Source organism: Lissotriton vulgaris, chromosome 2_1 (assembly GCF_964263255.1).
Source record: "Lissotriton vulgaris chromosome 2_1, aLisVul1.2, whole genome shotgun sequence".
Lineage (NCBI taxonomy): Eukaryota > Metazoa > Chordata > Amphibia > Caudata > Salamandridae > Lissotriton > Lissotriton vulgaris.
Genome location: NC_141687.1, coordinates 621055799 through 621082637, shown reverse-complemented (window position 1 = coordinate 621082637; position 26839 = coordinate 621055799). Strand labels below are relative to the sequence as shown.

The window sequence follows — 26839 nt, the reverse complement described above, 5'->3', positions numbered from 1 at the left end:
GCAACAAAGGGAACAATAAACTGAATATGCTCCAAAAGGTATGAGCTGTCTTCTAGGGCTGTGTGAGCACAACACAGTGTAGGTAGGGCCGGACCACTCCTCAACAAGCATGGCAAACTACAGAAAACGGTTCCTACGCTTGATCCCAAGAACAAATAAATAAACGATACTTGGCACAGAACGGAGCTGCAAGACAGTGCTGTGGCCTCAACAAGACATGGAAACAGCCTGGAATTAGCTTCATTGGCCCCAAGCAGAGCAGCCTCAAGTTGAAAGCCATCCAAAATATGCAGAAAGCATTTCCACAGAGGGGCCAAATAACCTTAAACCAAAACAACCCCAAAAAAGTCTGTGCCATGGTGTAACTAAACTTGGTATCTGGAGGTCAAATCAGCAGTCAGTCAAAAAACATCCAACATGACAAGACATAGCTGGGTCACTCCTGGTAAAAGGTCCCTCCCTCCCTGGATCTGTACAGCCATAGAACCCCACTCACAGGTCAGGCAAGTCGGCAGGAGCCAGACAATCAAAATAGGACAGGACCCGACAGATCATAACAGGCTACACAACGGCCTGCAACACAGCCTAAGGGCCCAAGAAAACTATGTGGAGTTCAGGACACTCATCAAAGACAGCTGCCCGAACGAGCAGAGCTGACAGACGCTGCCTCCTGCATCGTACTAAAAGGCACTACACAATTTAAGTACAGTAGCCATGTATCCCGGTCTGTACCTCCTGGCGACTACTAGTACCTCCCCATATATGCGTTTGTCACCACCATGTGAGTGCCACTACCGCAAGATAGCCTGTTAGCACTGCATGACTAAGGCTACTTTCTGCAGCCACCTTTGCACTCTGTAATGCACTAAAAGATACCCTCCTCTTCTCACATTCTTCTGCACTATGTGCCCCGTTTGAAAGCGATTGTTTTTCACTATGATCCTCAGGTGCCCTTCTACAGTGGGTTTTACTGTTCTCCTACTTCACAAACCCCTCACTTGTGCAAATGCAGTCTTGGCAATGCGTCCATTACTTACTGATAATGGCATTACTCCTAGTCCCACTCTCCCACCTTCCTTCTTAACCAATGATCTCGAAGGAAGGTGAGGGAGGGACGGGAGGTAATGCGTACATTATGCATTACTCCTAGTCCTACTCCCTCGCCTTCCTTCAGGATCACTGGTTAAGAAGGAAGGCACGGGAAGTAATGCATCTGTGTGAATCCCTATAATAATGTGACAGAATTCCTTGCAGAACACCACGAAAACCTCCCAGGGAAGTTCATTAAAAAGGCTAGGCGAGGCCTGAGCCCCTCCAAACTATTGACGTTTTATCGTTTCTATACACCAATCAATAACAATATAGGAGCGCTTCATAGGACACAACACTGTGCAGCTTTGGGCTGTTGAACAAAGCACGGCCTAGCATTACTTGGTACTGTGGCAGCTTTCTGTAGTCCAGAGTACAATATTTCAACCGGTTCCATCACAGATCAGAGTTTGTTCGGTTTTGTAGAGGTGTGAGGTCAGTAGAAGAGTATGTCAATTCAATTCAATATATACTTTATTCGGCATTGATACAATACCATTAAAGTACAATTTAAAAACATTCAAATATCACAATAAAAAGTATCACATTAAGACCAGCCCAAAAATACATATACAAAACAATTACTATTAAAACCCCTTTTCTTATATCAATCTTATACAGGTAATTAATAAATATCCTGAGTTAAAAAAAGAAGTGCCATAATCCGATAAAATGATGAGACATGCGAGATACAGCCTCCTAACAGGGAACACAATAAGTAGTCTTTTTTTAGGTTGCCCTCACCCCCACAATTCATTACTGGGACCGTTAACCTGCCGATACTAGAGACAGTCTGATAACTCCTCGCCTTTAGTGTTTCTAAGTCGCATTGCCGACCTTAAAAAGTTTACAGTACAACAAAGAGTTACAACCTCTGTGGACAACTTCAAAAACAGTAGGGCCACCTTAGCCTGCTTAAAACCGGTGTTTTTTAAAAATAGCTTCCTGGGGAACACATAATAGGGACACAATAAAACAAAGTGAAGGGTTTCCTGCGGAGACCGTTGGTCGCAGCCGCATGGGCCCTTCAACTTATAGTTTTAGTGTAACCTGTCGGCACCTCTAGGCTGTGATGTAATAGGTTAAGCCTGAAGCATGTCATTAAAAATCTGTCTTGGGCATTGTGGATAAAAGACAAATAAGGTTCAATGCCCAAGCAGGATTTGGTCAAAAGGTGCGCTCTCACAGAGGGTTTGTTCACCTCGCTGTCGTCCCTACGGAACGCCGCATGTGTCAGGAATTCCACCTTAACGTGGGCCTTATCCTGGGGTAACAATTTTGTAGGGTGGTTAAAAAAATCTGCGCAGCCCAAGGCTGACAGGGTTTCCCTCACATACTTCAGCCATGGGATGTTCCTCCCCTAGTCACGTGCGATGCAGTCCATTATAATCTCCTTGGTTAGAGCGGCCTCTGGGTTTGTCCAAATCTTGATCCAACAGGTAATAGGTTTTAGTTCTATCCTGTCTCTAATGTGACTGACATCCAATTCCTCATGGATAATTAATAGGGCTCCCGGTTTTATGGTATTTATTTTTTCTACATTTCCGTCTGTATTTATCCATATTTATTTTTTGCTAATTTTGTCTGTATTTATCCATTTCTATTTTGTGTTTTCTGTATAAATGAAGCTGCCATAGGTATTTTTCCACATTTATTTGACTGATCAATGTACATTCGCATTTGAATGTCCAAAAGGTTTCAGCAGTATACAGTGCAATAGCGTTATATCAAAACACTTGCATTGCAGATTAGCATAAATAACTGTAGATCAGCACTTAATTAGGCTTAATTAGGAAATGTATTGTCTTTTTTTCCATCTCCCCTACCTCTAAATCTGTACACCTACTGACCTGGCACTCATGATTGACAGTAGAAAAAAACATCTAAAGAAGACATATTTTCCGTATTTTACTGTATTTAAAAATAAATACTGACAGGAAAGAAATTGTTTTCTGTCTGTATTTATCTGTGCAAATCAGTAAAAACGGAAAACTGGCCCTAGTAATAAAGGACTAGGTACTCTGCGTGACTTTCAACAGTCCCCGCAGGTATTTGTTCTCTTCGGTGTGGAGAATTTGCGCATTAGTAAAGCCCTAAACTTCACTACCATAAAGTATTTTGGCACAGCACATCGAATTGTAGAGTCTCAGAATTTGATCCGTGACCAACGACCCAACCTACGCGCAAAGTTCATAATAGCGCCGGAACAGCTAGTTAAAGTGCTATATTTCTCCTCGATCAGAACTTTGAAACTAAGCTGGGTATCAAATAAAATCCCCAAGTATGAGAAAGTCTGGACTTTTTCTAAGCAATGCGCACCAATCATATATTTGTATTTCTTTTTCTGCATTTTCCTCACCTCCAGGATATATGATTTGGAAAGGTTAGCAGACAGGTCTAGACTCTCCATGTAACGGACAAAGCCATCTATCAGGCATTGTAGACCTAGAGGGGTCCGCGCAAGAAGTACCGTGTCGTCTGCATATAGCAGAACGGGGACCCCTCTTGTTCCTATCTTTGGCGAGTCAACCCCCGGGGCTTCTAATGCCTGGTCCAGGGCTTTTAGGTACAGTGTGAATAAGAAAGGTGCAAAGATGCAACCCGGTCTTACCCCCCTTGAGCAATGGAATTGGTCAGTCATGCTCCCCTCCTCATTGTATCCGATCTGAGCAAAAGTGTTCTGATGTGGAGCTCTTAAGATATTTACTAGACCCGGATATACGCCAAGAGCCTCCATGAGCTCCCACAACTGTTTGCGGTTCAAACAGTCTAAAACCGCCGTCAAATCCATGAAAGCCATGTACACAGTCTCCTGACTGGCAACAGTGTACTTGGCTGTCAATAGATACATATTGAGGCATTGATCGGCCGTTGAACGTCCTAACCTAAACCCATACTGGGTGTCACTAATTATATGGTTTTGCTCCTCCCAGTCCAAAAGTCTGTTGAGGATAGCCCTGCCTAAAACTTTCACCATCACATCAATGAGGAAGGTAGGACGGTAACACAATGGACGGTCCCGGTTTCCTTTTTTAAAAATGGGTACAATTGTGGCTGTAGACCAGGATGTAGGCATACCAGAGTCTACTGCAGCATTAATAACACTGGTCAATATAAGTGCCCACAAACGTACCTGACTCAGGAAAAGATATGGGGGGACCCCATCAGGCCCAGGGGCCTTGTCAAACCTTCAATGCCCGCCATTATCTCGCCCAAAGAAAATATTATATGTCCCGCCGTCTCGCCCCCTTCCTCGGCTAATATAGGGTCCTCTGTAATGCCGTGATTGTATAGGCCATTAAAGTGTCCATACCAAGATTCCGGCAGGATGTGATTTGCTATCTTGGGTTTATTGGCATCTTGGAAGCAGGGGACATTAATAACCTTCCAAAACGGGGTCATATTTTTGGACTCAACGCTTCCCTCAGATTCTCCCATGCCTGCTGTTGTAAGGACGTTTTGCATCGCTTTACTGCTGGTTTATAGAATCCCCAACATGTGGTCACCCTTTTCTTATCACTTGGGATTGCTTTTAAAGCTAGCATCAGTTCTTTCGAGGCAAGGGAGCAGTCGTGGTCAAACCACCTATGGTTCTCCCGTTTTTTGATAGGTTTGGTCCTAAGTAGACCATCAATATACTTAGTGACACCTTCAAAGGCTTTTACCAGTTCTACCCCGTCCACTGTAGGGTTCAAGCACTTCCATACATACTGTTGTTTATCCGCCTATAAAAGGCTTCCCCATCCGCCTGGGACCATCTAAGCCTCCTCCCTTGATCAGTGGATAATATTACGCCACTCTCTCCCATACTGGCCTGATGCTTGGTTGAATTTGGGTACCTTAGCGACATGACTAAAGGGTTATGGTCGCTAAAGATACTTAAATGTATCTCAAACCCTAAAATCCCCCGCTTTAAGGTGTTGGAAACAAAAATTAAGTCAATAAAAGAAGCACAGCCTCTACCTTTAAAGGTTGGGTGGACCCGGCCGTTCTCCTCTACTTTAATCAGGTCCATAGTGTGTGTGAGGGCATAAGTTCCTAGCACCTTATTTAACTCATTTCCCTCTCTTGTATGCTCTACGTGCGGGCACTCTTCCAGTGGACAGGAAGACCAATCCCCCCTTCTAAGTTTTACATTTGGGCACAGGTGACAATTAAAATTGCTGAGTAACACCAACTGGTGCGTCCGTTTCCCCTGATCGTATATCCCAGCTAACCTGCTCTCCAGTTCTTTAAATCTTATTGCGGGTTGACCCGTTAAAACAGCATTATAAAAATTAATGAAAATTAACTTGTTACCCCTAATGGACAATCTAATACCCTGCGAAAAATCTGAGTCCTAGCCCAAGTCGCCCAACCTCCCCTAGAGGCTCAAATCCACATATGTGATCAGGCCTCCCCTTGCTCTTCCCACCACACCCTTACGTGCCGGTACAAAATACATTTTATAACACTCCAGGGAGAGCGTGCCACTGTCCGTTTCCCATGTTTCCTGGAGGCAAATGATCTGGAAATTCTTTATGTAGGATAGCTATTCGTTATTGGATAATTTAGATGAGAGCCCAGCTATGTTCCATGAGATAATCTCTTTTTTTTTTTTTAAACAATTCTTTATTGATAATTTTTGATCATTCTTTCCCACCCATCCCACCCAATTATAAAAACAACCCCATGCAAAAAGGCAATGAATATAAACAGAGATATTTTAGATTAAACGTTATGCAAATAATAAGCGAGACACACAACAGATAAGTGCATAACCATACAAAGAATATCCTTTCATATACACACAATTAATCTGCATTACGAGTCTGATCTCTCGATCCATTGTGTAACGGGATACCATATTTCAAACCCTTTTTTTTCTTTTTAAGGCCCTTATGTTTGTATATAGCTATTTCCAGGCTATAGGTAGCAAGGAATCGTGCCCGCCATTGCTGGAATGTGGGCGGGTACAGGTCCAACCATGCAGATGTTAAGCAGATTCTAAGTACCGCCATTGAGATAAACAGTAATCCCTGCATATTGGCGGATCCAACGTTCCTATCCACCCCCAGTATAATTTCCGCAGTGGTGATCACAATATTACTCTCAAATATTCCTGACAGAAACGTTGATATATCTTGTCTGATAGTATTTAGGGTTTGACATGTAGCTAACATGTGTACCAAATCTGCTTCGGGCTGAGCACGTCAAGGACATAGTGTGCTTTTACCGGTACTCCATTTGGATATTCTAGCTGGTGTATAATAAAGTTGAAAAAACGTCTTGTAAAATTGGGCTTGAAGTTTGGTTGACATTAATAAGCAATTTGATTTTTCTAGAGCATTTCGCGTAAGAGGTTCTGTCAATTCTAATTTGTTTTGCCAATAATGGATATGCTTGTCTGAATCATCTGGGAGACTAACAACTAAATCTTTATAAATTTCACCAATTTTAACACTATTAGTGTGCACCACTGTTTCGATTGCTGGAATTTTATTCATGGCCCTACTGCCACCCCCCTTTTTAGCAATAAAATCCCTAACTTGCAAATATTTAAAAAAGTCACGCAATTCTAACCCAAATTTAGTTTTTAGGGATTCGAATGAGCAGAAGCCCGTACTGTCATATAGCGAACCAATCTGTGTGATTCCCGATTTTACCCATCGTGTCATACAATAATCTGTAAAGATCTCAGGGAGATTAGAATTTCTAAGTAGGGTGGTATAGTGGGAGAACCTACCGAGTCCCAAGAGTTTTCGCACATGGTTCCAAACCATATAAATACCTTTAAGTGTTTTAAAGCGGACCTTTTTGAAATGACAGTCATATGTTAACCTCCACAAATGATCACTTGTCTCTTTACCTAGAATGAGTTCCTGTGGGGTTGGGACTAACATATCTATATTGGGCTCTTGCCTGGGGGTTAAGAGAGCTCTACTGTATTTAAGGATTGTTGCCCACCAATAGATTTTAAAGTTGGGAAGCGCCAGGCCCCCTCTTTCCCTTGGTAGGATAATATATTTTTGAGCTCTACATGTTCTTCCATACACCCAAATAAAACGAGAAAATATATTATCCATTTCTTTAAATATTGATGGGTCGAAATTTAAACAGATGGTCCGAAAAAAGTACAGAAATTTCGGAAAGAATAGCATTTGAATAAGATTACATCTTCCTATGATAGATAAATATAAGTTATGCAGGCTATTTAAACTTTTCTCAGTCTTTTTAAGAAGTGGATTCAAATTGAGACTTACTAAATTGTTTAGATTGGAGATGATATTGACACCAAGATATAATGCATTCTCTACCACCCTGTCGTCAGAAAAATTGATTTGACTATTGATCACAATCTGGGTTTTAGTTTCGTTCAATTTATAACCTGATATTTCGCCAAACTTTTTCGCTTCTTCTTCCATTTGTTTTAGTGTTTCCTCTGGGTCGGCGGTGACTATTGCGATATCATCTGCAAAAGCCAAGGTCTTTGTTTCACCATTGGCTGTTTTCCTGGGTTGTGTTAAGTGGTTTGATTCTAGCCTTGAAATAAATGGATCAATAAAGATGGCAAATAATAATGGGGAGCAGGGACAGCCCTGCCTCGTACCTCTAGTCACATTAATGGCATCTGATAAATCCCCATTAACCATTACCACTGCCTCTGGGGTGGTATACATCGCCTGAACAGCTTTAATAAACTGGTCGCCAATCCCACTTTGACATGGCTGTCCATAGATACTGCCAGGAGACCTTATCGAATGCTTTTTCGGCATCTAGCAATATCAGGGCCATAGGGTCTCCTGCCACTTCAGCCATATCGAAAAGCGTGATCACCCTCTGAATATGGTCTGTGGTTGATCTCCCTGGTACAAATCCGTGTTGTCTAATGGATACAATTTTATGGATTAAAGGTGATAATCTACAGGCTAATAATTTAGAATATATTTTGGAATCAATGTTGATCCATGAGATAATCTCAATAGTGCCCTGACTAGGTATGTCTGGGCTAACTAGTGTCTGGCATCTAGCGGGCCTAGGGCGAACAATGGTTAATTGGGTATTACCTTCCATGACAGACCCACTACAGTCTCCCAAGGTAGACGGGGAGATATACTCCTTGGCCTGTGGCATTGATATCCGTCCCGTGACTGTGTTGAAAGAAACGACATCCAATCTGTGGCCATCCCCGATAGGGATGCTCCTTGCGTCAATCAATGTTGTCTAGGGCCGAGACGTTAGAAGAGTATGTCCGTTTTAATTAGTGGTGAGATTTTGGTGGGGAAAGCTAGATGATTGTACCAAATGTAGCCACACTCCAGCTACGGACTCCTTTCTGTGAAACACATGGACACACACCACTGATACACAAACAGTCGCAGCCACTGATAGTCTAGCAGATTGGTTATTAACCTGTGGTGCGGGTACCCTTGGGGTCCATGAAGCCTACTTAAGGAGTCTGCAACAGCTTAGAAAATTAAATATTAACAGATTAATAAATTGTATATGAATAAAGATGCAAAACTGAATCTTATGAAACGTTATGTAAATGTGAAGGAATTTGAAATTGGAGGCTAAAAATGTAATTAGTGTCCTCAGATTGAACTGCTGCAGCAGGGCAGGTGCATCAAACAGAACATTGTATGGACGACGAGTGGCCTCAGTTAAATTTAGAAAAAGGTCCAACCTTCACATTTAAATATGTTTTATGTTTATTTGTGAATTAAAGAACATAGTTCAATATCTGTGTGTTACATAAATGTTTCTGTATATTTGTGTACGGTAAAAACTTAGTGGGGGTTCCCTTCTTCCTACATCAATATCACTATCTTCCTATATAGATTCAGTGGGGGTCCCCGGGATGCAGCAGTGATAAGTGGTGGTCCACATAAATCAAAAGGTTAAGGACCACTACTTCGAACGCACACAAGCAGGAAACCAGAAACAAAACTGGCACGATCAGTGCCTAGGCAGCCATGCCAATCCAGGCCGCCAGTAAACAAGCTTTCCTGAGCTCGTCGATCTGGTATCACCTGCTCAGCCTTCCTTTGACTCATCCTGAAAGACTGCGGTGGACGTGCCCAGACACCTCCCCGCAGGAGAGCACGGGAGAGAACCAGTGAAGGCGACGCTGGGGCGAGGGAATCTGCAGGCTGCTCACAGACAGCTTCGTGCAAGGGCTCCGGCGTGCTGCAAGCACGCATTCAGCTAACCACAGGCAACAAGCACACTTCGGTGGTCAAGAAGTGAGGCTGGCCCTTCCAGTCCTGGCACTGTCAAACACCTCACAGCACTCTGAGCACACGACACATACCACCCCGAGCATCAGTGCCACAGAGGGCTGGACCATACCAGCTGAGAGTAAAGCACCTCTCTCTGAACTTAAGATAGTCAACCTGCAGGTGCCAAGGCGAGAATAACATCCTTCACTTGCCTCACCCGTAAGGTATGAGCTAAGCTGGCCCAGGAACGTCAACATGCTGGAGCTAATGACACGTACAGCTTCTGGTATGTACTATGCCAGGGCACCCCGACGTCATCCTGCTCCCTGCACAGAGTAGGGCTGTCAACCAGGGCGGCCTCGGGGGATACCGGGTATCCCACCACCGAATTTGAGCACACAAAATCCACCTTTAACCCTCCTCTATATAAGAACGGACAACGCTAGCCTACGCACCTGTCCCCCATGAGAGCAGTACATGCCCGCTACTTATGACACCCACAATTCTGCCAGTCAGCCCCCAGGCAGCCTTGATGGCATGGGTAATAGCAGAGATGCATGAGAGGCGGACGCCAATGTTGGGCCAAGCACATCCTCGGGAGAGAATGAACCTGCTGCCAAGCCAGTCGTCACCAGCAAGGAAGGACAACATCTCCGGGGGCGAGGCGCCCCCTGCCCTGTACAGATGTCAGCTTTAGACCGCTGGGTCAATTAGACTCCGTCCTCTACAAAGGGCCTAGCGCTCTGTTTCTGTAGGAGTTTCAGGACTCCCTGAAGGTCACACCGCTCCAAGATCACTTATTAACTCTTTACTGCGACATTTGAGCGGCGAGTGACTACCCCACAACCCCGGCTGCAAGGGGGAGGGGAGGATGGAGAAGGGCAAGAAAGCACCCACCTGTGCCGCATGTCTGCAGGGTAAACTCAACCCCACCCGTCACAGAACAGGAGAGCGCTCCAACCGATCTGCTCCAAGTTAACTATTATTTACGCTCCAGGGTCTCCGCAACTCCAGGGGTGCAGGTGTATTGCGTCACAAGGGTGGAGCGCAATCCAGCAGGTGTGCAAAGACTGCAGGCTGGGGGAAACTAGTTTCTCCGTGAGGGGTGGTGGGGGGTCGATGGGCCGTGCTGTTCGAGGATTTTATGGACGTGCACTAAGAGGAGAGACCAGCCTTTCGCAACCCAACCCTCTCCTTACCTGGCTTTCTCCTCCCGAAGAACCAGAAGCCCCCCCAGGGCTCGGGGCTCCTCTTGCGCTGGGCATTGCCCATGGCGGGAGGGCGCTCTCACATGGTGGGGGGAGCTGCAGCGCCACCAGGGCCGAGCGGCGCGGGAGCAGCAGTCTGAGCGCCGTCCCTGTACACCCCGCCCTGCAGAGGGCGGTGCCAGGCGCGGCGGAGGGAGCAACAACCTGCGAGCTCCCCTGCGGACCCGCCGTGCAGGGGGGGAGGGAGGGGCCGGGACAACTTTCCCTGCACACCAAGGGGCGGGACAACACGCGCTGAATCAAACTACCGGCCAATCAGGGGCGGGGCACGGAGGATGGACGGGGCCATGCAAGGTTTATATGACAATCAGGGGCGGGGCCACAGAACAAACTAAGTTCTACAAAACCTGACAAAGGGCGGAGTCACGAGAGGGGCGAGGCTCCCACCCAATGGGCGGGGCCGAGCCGAGCACGCGCAGCCTAGAAACAGAGCACGAGGAGGGTGCAGGGCAAGATTCAGAGGCCTCCGGCGAGGAATGTTTGTTTCTGCAGGTGCGTCTGATCCAGCGGTGCCCTCCAGGCAGGCAGTGAAGGAAACTAGAGGGATCTCGCTGGGTCCCCCGTTCCAGCAGTTATTGTCTAATTTGATCCGGTATTTGCGGATAGGGCCGGGGGCACACCAGCATGTATTTTTCGGGACTGGCACTTATTTTTCCTATCAAGTGAAATTGAAGAAAAACAAAACACAGATCAGAAAGACGGAGTTAGAAAACGATTGCACTATCTCAAGCAGTAAGCTGCCAAAGCGAGGGAAAGGGAGTATCTGGTAGTGGATTAAAGACAGGGCTGGCTCCAGTGCTTAATTTGTGGTGGTGCTCTGCACCGGCACTTAATTGCCAGCACCCGGGCGCTTCTGACTGTCTGTCACATGGTAGTGGTGTCTGCCAATTTAGGTACAAACACAACAACTTCTGTTTATTATTTAAATTTCCAATTAGTAGTATTTGCCTCCAAAGCCATTCTTATTGCTTTAGGGGCCTGTAATAGTATGAATTGTCACACTTTTAAGAGTGTGATGATTAGTAATGTGTTGGTGCGTTCATTGGCAGTGCTACCAGGGGCAACGGATGGTGCAAGCTCTAGTGTCCTGCTGTCGAGGACCCACCCCAGCACTAAGTTTTTTTACAAATTAAGCACTGGCAGGCTCTAGGGCAGTGTGACCGGTGCCACCGCACCGGGTTCTGACTCTTCGAGGGGGTGCTGTGTTTGGAAGTAATTTATGGTAAAACCACCTGCTGCTGCATTGCTGGCCTCCAATTTTCATACAGAAATAAAAATGTCAAGATAACTTTGTGATTAATGTTCTTCCTGGAGAGAAGGAGTTTTGTCAAGTGTAAGTTTTAACTCATTTTATGATTGCACAGAGGGTTAATGTGCCAGCTGCAAATAATGTTTACCATGCAGATCACAACGTGCATATAATTTACATAGGGCAGTGCTTTTGTAAGAGATCCTTTTGTTACTAGCAGTGTAGATGTAAAATCCAAACATTGAACAGTTAGCTAATAACTCAAAGAGTTTCATGCAAACTAAAAGGTATAGATTAAAGCATTATGATGTTTTCCTCAGTCTTTCATTATTCTAATGTTTTAAAAAGGTACATTTTGGTTAAAAAAAAATCATTATTATTAAATGTAAACCCTAACCATGGTGTTATGTTTTAAGGTCTGAGTCTGTGCTTCTCCAGACCAAGCACTCTTAAACTATACTGTCTACCAGTATGGATGCCATGCAACTCCTACAACTTGTAGTTGTCTGCATTATGTAACATTTCCTATACACTGATTTACACACCTATGATTGATTGTCTCAGTGCAGTTTTTGTGATGTAAAGTGCTCTGACACCCTACACTGGTATAGGCAGCGCTATTAAATACATCAGAGAGAGAGAGAGAGTGGTTATGGAGACTTGAGGGGACACTGTTAAAAGATAGTAGTAAGGGAGCGCCCGTGGGGGGGGCACCAACAAACATTATCGCACAGGGCGCCACCAGCGCTAAAGCCGGCTCTGATTAAAGACTACCACCCTTGGCATTCGGCATGCCAATGTTTAATTGCACCGGTTGATGGCTTCTTAGTACAGCTTTGGCGCTGGCACTCTTTCTCACACAAACTAAGCATTAGCTATTCTAGGTTGGATCCTGGGGAAACATGCTGAATTTGTCCTGGTGTAATTTTTAGGTCGAGGACCTTAAGGCTGCGCTTGCGCAGTCTGGGGTCGGAGATTTAATGTCTCTTAGTAGCGCTGTAGAACTCGCCTCCCTGCCCCGTCTCTCCTCCATTGGCTGGCTTCCTAAATGGAGGCCAGCCATTGGAGGAGAGATGCGTCACTCCGATTTAGCCCCGTCTTTTTCGGATTTGGGGGCGTAAGTTTTGCTGTTCTTTAGACAGTGACGACGTCTGTCACTCAGAACCTCAAAACCACACCCCAACTACGAAAATGGCCGTAGTATTGTAAATGCCATTTTGCGCTGATCATCTCTGCAAGAAGTCGCGGAATACTTCTTCCGACGGTATGTATGCTTGCTTGTATTTTTTCATTTTTTTTTATGTAAGCTTTTTTTTTGCTAATCTTATGTTTATTCTCTCTTTTCTAGGTCCAACATGGCCCGTGGCATCTCCCTGCAGCGATGTGCACCGCTGTGCACAGAGTGGTTCCGATATGCGGCTCTTTTGCAGTTTGAGGTAAGCTATATTTTCGATTTTACTAATCTAATGTTTTTTCTCTCTTTTCTAGGTCCAACATGGCTCGTGGCGTCTCCCTGCAGCCGTGTGCACTACTGTGCACAAAGTTGTTCAGACGGGTCTGTATGTTGTTGTTGTTTTCGTTTAGAGGTAAGCCATTTTGTTTTTTTTTGCTAATCTTATATTAATTCTCTCTTTTCTAGGTCCAACATGGCCCGTGGCGTCTCCCTGCAGCGATATTTTAATTCACAGAGCTACCTGCTATTAAAACCAAATCATTTGTGCTACTAATTTAAGCATCCTCATTTCGGCATCATCAGGTAAGCTAAAGTAAGGCCCTCGATTGTGAAATAAAAATGTCTGCAAAACAAGATCAGACAAATGTTCAGCTTCCAGTGAGTCCTGAAGATAACACTTTGAATGCTGATTTTTTAAAGCAGTATGGAAGACTCGAATTGGAAAAAACAAACAAAAAACAAATTTACAGGCCAACTGGCAGTTTCTTTTTCGGGAAATTAGCTTCTGGCGTACAACCCTATTCCTCCACGCTAGATGCATGTCCCCATTCTAAGTTATAAGTGTCTGGAGGAGGGTATTTTGTTACGATTGTCTGGTAAATTTTTGGTTGGCCACTTAATACTTACAAAACGTGAGTCACCCAAGGTTCCTTCGCTCATTTTAACCAGACTGTAAACAAGACTGTTTTATATCCTCATACCCTCCTAAGAACCTTCAGTCAGATCTGTTAATAAGTCACCATCACAGTGGGATTTTCTGTTTTGCTCTACCGTTTTAAGTATGGGTGTGCATGTTCAAGGGCGCAGAGGGTTGTAGGTTAATAACAAAAAACACAGGGCTTGCTAAACGTGAAACTGGTGCCAGGAGGTTGGAAGCAGCTCTGTTCATCCCCTAATAAATCTACTCTGTTCATAATTTACCCAGCACATGGGAAAAGCTAACTGAGGTGCGCCAATATCTGCATGTTTCAATAAATCTCTGCATTTTTCTGTTAATTTTGAAGAAAATAAATTCATGTATTGTGGGCTCAGAGCCTGGCTTTCTGTTCTAAGTTTTGTTTATGTTTGCCAACATGGGCGTGGCTAGCATTGGGGCAAAAGGTGCTGTGGCACTGGGCCCCAAAGCTCTGAGGGCCCACAGGGTCTACTGTCTCGACAATGCTGCATTTTACACTCGAACAGCAGTCAAAGGAGCTATTCCCTTTGCTTGCTTCAGGACCCATAGCCTCCTTGCAACACAATTTAATGCAAGCAAGGATGGATATGTGCGTTCTACCAAATATTTTTAATTAAAAGAGTTCCTTGACCTATAGTACCACACAAAGACCCTGCGCCCTAGGGTGCCTGAGGAAGAGGTGTCCTGCCTCACAGATCCAGGAGGCAGCGATGCCCCGGCTGGGGTGCATACATGGGCACTAGAACATCCCAGGGAGCAATCTAGGTTAGGACTGGAGCTGTGCTTCCGTAGAGCTGCACTTTAAACATGCCTATTGCAAAGTGGAATATTCTGCTGAAACAGTTTCCATTGATTTCAGACTGAAAATGAATGATTAAGATTAAAATAAAGTGCGGCAAAAATGCAGCTAAATTTCCATATTTTTGCCGCTAAATTTCCATATTTTTGCCGCTAAATTTGCTAATCCATGCCGCTATATCCTGGGGGGTCTGACTAACTCACTTTCACTCTCTCTTTCACTACCTCTCTCTCTATCTCACTACATTACAACATCACTCTCTGCTTACATCTGACTACCTCACAACATCCCTCTCCCTCACTACATCACTGTTTCAATACCTCACTCACTCTATCTCACTACCTCACTCTCTCTCTATATCTCAATACCTCACTCTCTCTCTGCTAATGCAATAGGTATCACATATGCAAAATATTACGCTAATGCCAACAGAAATGACAATGCCATTTATTTAGGGATAAAAAAAAGCAATACCAATAGCTCTACCTATAATATTGCCGAGACAATTGCATTGTAAATGCTTGTTATTTATTTATTTGAGTTTTATATGGCGCTGGCTAGACCCGGAGGTGTCAGAGTGCTTTACATAAGGAACAACATAGCGAGTTACAAGGTACATTAATTTAAAGATTTGTTGCACAGTAACTACAAAATAAATGGCAAATCATAAGGGACAGGAGAAGGTAAGGGGGACAAGAATAGGAGTCTAAGAATAGGTGAGAGGAGAGAAGGGAACCTGAGGGAGGGAGGGATTGAGTTAAGGGAGTCCAGCAAAAAAGAGAAAAACGATTGAGGGTCATCAGAAGGAGTCGGGAGGGAAGAAAGAACGGACAAAGGTCAGACAAATGGTCGTGGGTATCGATGGAGACTTTCTCCAAAAATGGCAGGTTGCACAAAAGTCACCAAAGTCAAGAATCCAGAGAAAAACCCCAGAGTGCTGGATTCCATAGAGTAGAGTCAGAGGATGGACGCAGCCACAAAACCAAAGGCAGACGTAAGGCTGTAAGATGCACGAACAGGCTCTGGACCACGGGAGCATTGGTGTTGATGATACGCAAGACGAAGGTCCGGGGAAGTCAGCTTGGGAGTAAGCGAGTAGTCTTGGCGAAAAGGGAGGCAGCAGCGAAGTCCGGGGGAGGGGCGCGCCTCCTAGGGTCAGAATGGTACGGAAAAGCCCGGGAGCGTCGCACCGCAGGCACAAGTAGATTCACCACCACTGCACCCCCATACCAGGAGAGGACTCACAGGTCGCAGATGTCCGATCGGAGGTAAAGCTGGAGGGCAGGCAGTATGGTCGCGCCCGGAAAGGCCGGGGGATGATCGGGAGGGGTTAGCCTCATCCCCGCTCTTCACCAGCCATCCAGGGAGCTCCGTGAGAGGTAAAAACCGTAGAGACTGGCTCATACGATAGCCGATCCATCAACAATTCGCCGGAGTAGAGGTGGAGGAGGGCGAAAAGCAGCGGAGGAACGATGAGACAGGTCTGCTGTCCGACTGAGTAGGTGACAGCCATGGCGTTGTGCCGGAGCCAATCACCCCTATAGCTGTCGATGCAGCTCCACCAGGCAATGGCCTTGTTGCTCCGGCTCAGCCGGATTAGAGTAGAGATCTGATAACATCTAACGTCCAGAAACGAGAGAAAAAAGGAGATACAGAGACCGCTGAAGACGAGCGACCACCAGGTAAGTAGAAAGGACCAAGAAGGGTGGAAAATTTGGGGATTTGTGCCTTAAAGGCAATCCCTGACCGGGAGCTCCCGGCCGGAGCTCCTCACCTGTCGGCCATCTTGAGTTAATCAAGTTAATCCAAGACCAGGATCCATTCCAGTAGCGCCTGCATGTTGTCTGTGTTCCGTTCGGAGCAGCAACATTCAGGCAAAGATGGGGTTTTCTTATTTACACTTCCAGCTGGGTCCAAACAAAAGCATGATTTAAAAGGGCCATCAGCCCTTTTTTTGTTAAAATACCATCCTTTCTAGGAGCCATCTGCAGCCTAACACCTAGATGCTAATACAGCAGAAGTAAACAAAGGTCCACAGCTGATCACTTCACACACAGCAACCAGAGCTATGGACATGTGAGCTGGCAATTTGGGTTACAGTCTTGACATCAGCGCAACATCCTGTGATTCTGGGCAAATAATTTAATCATCCGTGCCCATGGACAGCGCCTGGATACCCTTAGTGGTGAGAAGTCGTGCTATATTTTCCAAACAAACGTTTAAGAAAAACTATGATTGGGAGGCAGATTTTTAACTTTGTTCTTTTCCATATATAAGAAATGTGCTTGTATTGTAAGAATGCAAGCTTTTTCTGTCTGTATGAGTCCTCACATAAATATTGATGTAAATGGCACCTATTTTATGTAATTCTTCTATAGTGCTACTCATCCCAGTGTATGGTGTCAGCGCTTTACATTACACACAGAGGCACAATAAAGCATACAAGTGTGTAAATGAATGTATAGGAAATGTTAAATATGAAAACCAGGGTTAGAATGTGTAGAAACCATATATCACTTATCAGTCATAAACAACTCCCTTTGGAATGCACTTTTGTTCAAATTTCACATCTGCTGTTCGGCATGACTGAAAGCCACTTGAAGCGCAGAATCCTGGGGTGTGGAGCCGACAGTATTTTTGCCCCTAATGTTGTTAATTGTCCTCCCCTCTTAACACAAAAGCGCTATAATTTGGCCTGCGCTAGCCACATCACAGCACTTTTTTCAATGACTTTCAGGCATTCAGAATAGCAGATATGCTGCTTGACACCATACCTAAGAGACATTCACATTGACACAGCCAATAGCTCGGCATTGCTGAGAGTTAGTGGCTTTGCCAAAGATTGTTCAGTGTTGACGGGGTATTGCTGAACAAATGTGGAAATGATCGTGAGAAACAGTTAAGGAGCTTTGAAGTGAACCAAGAATGTGGCAATAACAGTCAGAGCTGCCAACTGGAGAACCAGTTTCGAATGCTGGGGGTCGCTGAAGAGTTTGAGATTCTTGGCAAATCACATATCTTTGCCCCTGCGTACGACAATGAATGTGTCATTGTGTAATGCAACTAGTGAGCACTTGAAGTGCTCCATTACCATTGGCTGGCGTTAGCACGATGACAAGATGGGTGACGGAACAAGCGATCCAATACAATTGGATTGTGGAAAATAAATAAATAAAAGCAGCAGGTATGAGGTAGGTAGTGGAAATGGGTCAAGCAGGGAAGCAAGAGAGGTTACGGAGATGGCAAGGAACAACGGGAAAGGGCGGGAGGAAGCAACTATGAAGGTGGAACATACCTTCATTGAAGCAGAATCGGCTAAAAAAATTAATGTGTCATTGTGGAATGTTACTGGAGAGCCCGTAAAATGCTCCAATACCATTGGCTCGTGTTCGTGCTATGGGTGTACAGAGCAAGCATTCCAATACCATCAGATCGTGCAAAACAAGAAAATAAAAAAGTGCTGTTCGTGCTTTAACAACTTTTAAAGAAATGTATTTGTTTATGTACATGTGCAATCTTGGTATGTGTACAAGGGATACGGCTTGAAAACACAAGTAATCCTATGAAGTGTTTGAAAACAAAGAAACAATGGCTGCACAAAACGGGAGCAGTGTAAGGAGACATGCACTTGGTTCATCCACTATGGGAGTGCCAAACACAAGAAGATGGCATGGCCCGCATGCCATGACGAATAGAATCAAAGAAAATCAAAGCGACGCTGAAGTTTACCAATGGTAGGAGGTGGTCTGCCTGTAAGCTCACAGATAGAACACAACAGGTTTCTTCGAGACTAGCCAAGCAAGGTCTAGCTGAGAGCAAAGCTGGACTGGAAATCCAAAGCAGCCCTGGAATTTTTTTCAGACCAGCCCGTACGATGCATAGCAAATGCAGCGAGTGAGCTGGACCACTACAAAGAGAGGTTTTGGGGGGGGGGGGAGGAGGGGTTCGCCCCCAATAAAAGTTTGGTAGAAATGGTGCAGTCTACAACACATTTGTCATTTTATATTCGATTGTATTAGCTTGCAATAGTTCCTCTCATCCCTCCTCTGCCCCTCATTCACAAGTATTTTGTTTGTTTTATAGCACCTTTCATACCAGTGTAGGGTTTCGGAGCACTTTACATCATGTGTAAATCAGTGTACAGAAAATGTTACATAAAGCAAAGGGCACTACAGGTGTAAGATTCACGTATCATCCATATTGGTAGGCACTTTTTTAGAGGACTTGGTCTAGAGAAGCACACACTCAGTATTCAGAACATAACTGGTTAGGTTTGACTTTAATAATAAGAGTGTATTTCTACCCAAAGAAACCTTTTTTAACAACATCAGGATAACTGAAAGACGGGGGGGGGGGTGAACAACTTTCTACCCTGTACCATGGAGCTTGCATACAGCTCTTTGATGGCAGCTTATAGCTCACTGTGCTAGATTATGGTTGTAACTTAAGAACTGCACAGTAACAAAATAATCTCTGTGACAAAGGCTGTAAACCACTGAGCTATGCGCATAAAATGTTGTTTGACATGCATGGTACACTCTCTTTGCAGTAGGCATATTAACCCTCTGCGCTACCTTAGATGAGTCAAAACTGCCACTAGACAAAGCTCCCATCTTTCTCCAGCATGTACATTAATCACCAGAGTGAACATGACACTTTTATTGTTGCCCAAAAACTGCAGAATATACAACAAAACTTTGCCGTGCTTTTAAAACTGCTCTGCTGCAAAAACAGCCCCCACGAGCAGAACCGGTCCCCTCACCCTTCCAGTCTACCGGGGAATTGCCCAATGACCGGTACGGTCAGTCCGGCCTTTGCCGAGATCTAAAAACAATAGATTTTGCACAGGCAAAATCTGCTGACTTTGCCAATGCTTGTTGTGTTTAGAAACGGGGAGATTAAGTGGTTATCCGTAATAACAAAATGTGGAACTGAGGCCGAGGCTAGAGAGATTATATGGCGTCCTTTCGAGAGAGGGCGTGGCATACGGGCCAGAGCTGCCGACTGTGGAGCTGATCAACCGGGTTTAAATTTCGGCGTCAACTTCACATCCTTGATTTTGGGCAAATCACTTAATCTTGCTGTGCCTACAAACATGAATGTGTCCTTGTGTAAAGTAACTGGTGCTAATGTAAAGTGCTCCAATACCTTCGGGTGGTGTTGGCGCAATATAAAACTGCCCCCAAAAAAGTCACTGGTGCTTATGTAAAGTGCTCCTTATGGTAGTGTTGGTGAGACATAAAACTAATACATTTTTTTTTTTAAAAGAGTGAGAGAGGGGCCCCTCATACCAAGGGAACAGGGCTCTACAAGTCAGTAGAATAAAAACTCCCCTTGGAGTCAATGTCATACAATAGATGCAATAAAATAATCACACCACTCAATCAGCCAATTCTTCCCATATCCAATTGGGGTCCAGCTCGTTTTTTAACACATACCACCAAGAGGGAAGTTTACATAAAGCTTTAATATCACGAAAACCCACATATCAGTACCCAACTCTTTAGATTATATTCTCATGGTACATATAACATATTTTTTCCATATATTAGTTAAAAACAATATAATCAGTTAAAAGACAGTCCATCTCAGAGCCCCCCGAAAAAACGGTGCAACAGGGCGCACAAAAACAAAGCATAATATAATACAAAGCAAACAATCTAATGGGAGCACCCTCAAAACAAGTGTTAATCAATTTGTTACAAGTGATGATCAGTTACTTATCAAACAAATACGGATGAAGTGAATATTCTTCCTCTACCGTCCCTCGTTGTTGTCCGATTCAGGGTGCATAATATTGCGACGCGTTTCGGTTGAGTTAAAAGGATATCAACCACCATTTTCAGGACAATTTATTTGGGTATAAACCTCCCTTAAACTAAAAATTATAATTCGTTCAATTTCTAAAAGAAAACCTACATATAATAAAATATTAAAACCAACTGGGGGTATCAATCAATCAATCAATCAGAGTACTTGTAAAGCGCGCTACTTACCCGTGAGGGTCTCAAGGCGCTGCATCACAATCATAAAAAGCTTTACGTCTAATCTCTACTTGGTGGCACTAAGACATCTTTCAGTTCCCTATGATCTTTACATCCAGCTTGGGTCCCATTGTAGTATATATTTGTTAATTGAATATTTGTTGCATGAAGAGGCAACATCTGCACAAGACCGGAGTGCCACGCAGAAAACTGTCTAAACCAGAAGCACAGATCTAACATCTGCCCAAATCAGGGATACAAACACTGCCAAATCAGAGATGACAAGCCAGAAACTGTAAAAAACAGACAACTAAAACTGCACAGGCCAAAGGAGGTGAAACTGGCAAGACACAAAGTAGTGAAAGAAACTGCATTCAGCTCTCTGTGCATTGTCTGAAAGGATACCGTTCCTGGTTAGAACCAAAACACTGCCAGAACAACGACCGGTGGTCAGAAACTGCCACAACATGGGTAGATTCCTTTTGCTGCTAAAGATCCAGAAGTATATTTCTAGATGCTGGGCTTTAATTAAAGGCAGTGGACCAATATACCATTGCAATTTTCCTTGCCTTCCTCAAAACCTTAGAAAAATTTATTTTTCCCTAACCATTGTTTAATGTGAGTATTGGACCCTCAGTGTCAAAGAACCTATGAGGTTTTCAAGCGATTTACAAGCATCAATTAACAAAACATCATATCACTAACTAGGCATAACAAAACCAAATAAAGAACTAATGGCACAGTCTCACAGGAAAGGCAGCTCGAGCATTGAATAAATCAGAAATACTTAGTATAGCACGCTCGTAACAGAGCATGCTGGTGTTGAAAGATTGACAGTAAGTAGAAGCAAGTAGGCTAAGGAAATAGGGAAATAACCTCCCTGTTGGAAAGTAGGTTATTAGTAGTGGTAAATATGCATCTACCACTGGCACGAAAGCCACTAATACGGTCTAGGGCTCAGTACAGGTCTCAATAAATTATTCCCATGCTCATCCTTTGGTAGCTTGGCTGCGAACAGGAAGGCTTCACTTAGGAGACCAGTATGTAACATTTAGAAACACTAATTTAGTAAATAATTAGTAAGCAACACACAATAAAATTCCCACACCAATTTATAAAAAAAGGAAATCTTTTTCTCTTTAAAATTACACCAAAACTACAAAAATCCAAAGTAGGGAACGGGAGACATGAATTTTTTAATACTATACACTTTCTAACACTTAATCAGCTTATGGAATTTTTCCCCCCAAAGTTGCTCCAAACGTCTCCAAACATCTGGAACTTCTTTCTGAAGTTCTTCTTGAGAGTCTAAAGGGTCCAAAACACAATCCAAGGGTCTGGAAGCTCAAAGATGGTCCTTGAAAGTTCCCACATTGCACTTGGTCAAAACCCTTAAAAGTGTACTGGATGCACTCCAGTCAGGGGACTCTTGGAGAAGTTGATGAAGGTGATCTCTGTTAACTTGTAGCTTACAAAGAGTCCACTCTTATATCCTTTTGAAGCAAGGCACCTCCACAGGGCTGTAGTTTCAGATTGTGCAGCAGGCACAGTCGAACAAGTTACTTAACTTCGGTAACAATGTATCTGGTAGAGACATAGTTTAGCTGAAGATTCCTTAACTTAGAATATCCCCAGGTGTCAGACTGGATCCGGAAAACTTTTCCGCAGCAGCACCTCTGCGCACCGGGGGGAGTTGGGGGGGTGGGGGACTTGACATCGTCCAAGGGCATGACGTCCGTTTTCTTGGAGAAACTTTTCTGCGTCAGAACGTGGAGCCATTACCAAAAGAAAAAGCTATGGGAACAAGGTGCAAAAAATGATGAAAAATAGAAAAAATGGACCGGTGAGACAAAGCAGTGCACTGAAAAGCCACCCCGCAAAAGCAAAGGCTCAATCAACGTTAAAGGGAGACAAGGATGTGTAAAAAATGACTGGCAGAGAGCAGAAAGTCCACATCCTGAAAGTAAAACCGTGAAGGAACAGGTCCGGAACACTAGATTAAGAAGAGTTCACCACAAGAAGTCACGAAAAAGAGACGTCGCAATCCTAATTAAAGATCCGTAAATGTACATAGCCAATATACCTGAAGGAAAAGGCAGCAGAGGTGGCAAAGACCATAAGGCAATGTAGAAGGGGAAAGCGGGATGGTGGGAAAAAACGTGAATAGATTTCACACCTTACAATCCAAGCCAAGGGCTGAAAGGAACACATGATCTATTAACATACCGCCTAATTTTTTAAAGAATGGGCGGACAGTAGCAGAGAAACAAAACGAAGCAGTCTGTGTTGGAGAGAAAGAGTATATCTCCCTGCCAAAGGGCAAGCCACCCTAAGGGAGGAGAGTATAGAAAGCCTAAATCTGAAAAGGTCCTCGCAGAGCAGGGAGGACGGGCGGGCGTTAAGGAATCTGCAGCTAGACTAGGTCTCTACCAGATACATCGTTACTGAAGGCAAGTAACTCATTCATCTGATAGAGACATATGTCCGCAGATTCCTTAACTTAGAATAGATACCAAAGCCATACCCATAGAGAAGGCGGGTCTGCGATTGAACCCCACCAAGTTCCTGAAATAACTTAGTCGTCCATAATGTAACTTAACAGCACCGTTCACCCTGGGGACGAACCACAAGGACAGTAATGTTAGCGCAGTTAACCACCAGACCATGAAGCTCTAAAGAGAGCGGAAAGCCATGGGAGGCACTAGAAGCCGTCAAGAACAGCACGAACAACCCCCTTTGTGTATACCGGGTTGAGAGAAGGAAAACACAGAGCCAGAATACTCGTGGCGAAGTGAGAGTACATACCTTCAAAAAAAGGGGATGAACCAACCCAGGGTTCGAAGAAACCACGGGATCAGAGGTGGCGACAGAAAGCAAAAGCCATTACCGGTCGATGAAGCAAAACAGTGGAAAAAAGCACTGTGTAACCGGCACATGGGGCAGCAGTGGCAATAGGCTGGCCCATACCCAGTAAGTGCCAGTATGGAGAAGAAAATATATTCTAGATAAACTGGAGGAAAGATGAAGGGTATGACTTCGTAAGAAGTGGAGCTGAACCGATGGGGAGAGAGAACCGCCGGATGCAGCATGCCAATTGCAGCAAAGCCTTGAGAGATGGCAACTGGTATGACAGAGGCATGGAACATCGGCCCGATATGTACAACAGCTAAAAAGAACCCTGTTGAAACCAGTACCAGAAGACAAGTGACAGCAGTGGCAGAATGCCAATCCATTGCCACAAGATGCCGGTAGTACGAAAGTAGAGAAGATACGCCAAGACTAGGCGATTTTGTCACAATACGTGAAGGACTGATGACAAGCAGTCGAGCGACAACAAACAAGGGCGAAGTCCGGAAGGGACCTAAGCATGCCGTGTGGGCACTGGAACCATATGCAGTGAGCAAAGACTACTTGTAGGGTAGCATAGCAGTTCAGAGGCACACAACAGCAAGAAGGCAATGACCCAAAAAGGGCACCAGCAAGCCGGACACCACAAGAGCTGGTGGTAAATGGAGACCGAGTCAGGAGCCACGGACACCGCATGAATGAAAGAGCCTGCACGAATCAGTTGTGTAAGAACACAGAGCAGATACAGAGCAGGAGGAAAAAACGCTGAAACAATGAAACGTGACCCAACAAGAGTCTAGAGTACGCTGAACATACTCACCAACATGCGGAAACTGGGTAGGACAATGTCCAGAGCACCAAGTAACTCAAGCCCCTTGCCTGAGAGGAACCACAGACTCCCTGCAAGACAGAGTAGGAAAAAGATCTAGTCACTACAGTGGCAAAAGTGAGGACAAATGTAAAGGACCCGGATCTCAAAAAGCGAGTATCCAGGGAAAATACGCCCCTTTGAGAATGCACAGAATGAATCTAAGCAAAAGTGTGGAAAGACTCGTAAGGAAACAGAGAACACACTCGACCCTATCTTCACCTCCAGCAAACATGTCTCCTTCAGCCACACAACAGCTCTCCTTTGGACTGACCACAGCTGCGTTCACTTTACCTACAACAAGCCCACATCCAACAACCACCCCCAACCCACTCTGCAAAGAAACTGGAACAATATTACCATCGACCAGATCTCCTCATCGCTTCTTCAAAACCCCCCAGCCCACTCCTCAAACCCAGACCAAGCAGCCACCAACCTCACCCAATGGTTATCCAACAGCGCCGACATCCTAGCACCACTGAAAAAACGACAAATCAAACTAGGCAGCAAGAAGGCCTCCTGGTTCAACGATGATCTTAAGAAATCCAAGAAACTCTGTCGCTCCCTGGAGAAGGCCTGGAAAAAAGACCCAACCACCAGCACCAAGGACGCCTTCAAAAACGCCACCCGCATACACCACCGACTGATCCGGAATGCCAAGAAAGCCGCCTTCAAGGACCGACTAGATAACAACGCCCACAACAGCAAGGAATTATTCAACATCGTCAAGGAATTCACCAACCCCTCAGCCAAGTCCAACAACATCACCCCCTCTCAAGCCCTCTGCGACTCCCTAGCCTCATTCTTCCACAACAAAATTGCTGACATCCACAACAGCTTCGACAACCGACCCGAAGACCAACCCACCCAACCCCCTGCAGGACCCCCACGCCCCCTGAACATCCTCAATGACTGGAAGCCAATCTCCACTGAGGACACCATCCGTCTGATGAACTCTATCCACTCAGGATCCCCCACAGACCCATGCCCTCACCACATCTTTAACAAAGCAGACTCCATTATAGCACCGCACCTCCGAGACGTCATCAACTGCTCCCTCAACTCTGCAACCTTCCCGGAAAGCTGGAAACATGCCGAACTCAGCGCCCTCCTGAAGAAACCCACAGCGGACCCCACCAAACTCAAAAACTACCGCCCTATCTCACTCCTTCCATTCCCGGCCAAAGTCATCGAGAAAGCGGTCAACAACCAGCTCGCCGCATTCCTCGAAACCAACAAATCCCTCGACTCCTCACAATCCGGCTTCCAAGCCAAGCACAGCACTGAAACCGCCCTCATCGCAGCAACAGACGACATTCGAACTCTACTGGACAATGGAGACACAGTCGCCCTCATCCTCCTCGACCTCTCCGCAGCCTTCGACATGGTCTGTCATAGCACCCTTTTACAACGCCTCAGTAACGTCGGAATCCAAGAAAAAGCACTGGAATCGATCACCTCGTTCCTCACCGGAAGAACCCAGAGAGTCCGCCTTCCACCATTCAAGTCAGAGGCCACTGAAGTCATCTGTGGCGTACCACAAGGATCTTCACTCAGCCCCACCCTCTTCAACGTATACATGAGCCCCCTCGCGGCCATCGCACGCCAACATAACCTCAACATCATCTCCTACGCTGATGACACTCAACTGATCCTCTCACTCACCAATGACCCTAACACCGCCAAAACCAACCTGCATGAAGGAATGAAAGAAGTAGCCGAATGGATGAAGCACAGCCGTCTGAAACTGAACTCAGACAAAACAGAAGTCCTCATCCTAGGCACCTCCCCCTCCGCCTGGGATGACTCTTGGTGGCCAGAGGCCCTTGGAAAAGCACCCATCCCACGGACCACGCACGGAACCTGGGCGCCATCCTGGATTCCTCACTCTCGATGAACAGACAAGTCAACGCCGTTTCTTCATCTTGCTTCAACATTCTTCGCATGCTCAAAAAAACATTTCGCTGGATCCCCACCGAAACTAGAAAAACAGTCACCCACGCTCTGGTCACGAGCCGTCTGGACTACGGAAACACCCTCTACGCCGGTACCACCGCAAAACTCCAGAAAAAACTCCAACGCATCCAGAACGCTTCAGCCAGGCTCATACTAGACATCCCGCGTAAAGATCACATCTCTGGACACCTGAAAAACCTCCACTGGCTCCCCGTCAATAAGAGGATTACTTTCCGGCTCCTAACCCACGCACACAAAGCGCTCTACGAAATCGGTCAAAAAGATCCACTCCATTGAACAAAAGATCTCTGAATGTATCCCGAATATGATCTGGGAATCGACTGTCGCACAGCCAAGCATGGCGGCATAAAGCCACAGCACGAGCAAGGACCCGTCCCATAGAGTCAGTTGCATCCTGGGATGACCTAAGGGAGAACTGTGCCATGCTT

The 26839-nt window shown here is 45.2% G+C and overlaps 1 protein-coding gene across 3 annotated transcripts in view; it reads right to left on the bottom strand.

Annotated features, from left to right (window-relative positions):
- Positions 1-26839, bottom strand: part of NHSL3 (NHS like 3) — a 276163-nt gene that overhangs the window by 187474 nt on the left and 61850 nt on the right. The window contains exon 1 of one of the 3 annotated variants that reach the window (XM_086955715.1): positions 10490-10687. The exons of the other annotated variants lie outside the window; for them this stretch is intronic. Within the exon in view, the coding sequence (XP_086811841.1) occupies positions 10490-10562 (73 nt within the window). The 5' untranslated portion in view covers positions 10563-10687. Of the gene's footprint in view, positions 1-10489; positions 10688-26839 lie in introns of those variants that run through there. 3 annotated transcript variants of the gene reach the window in all.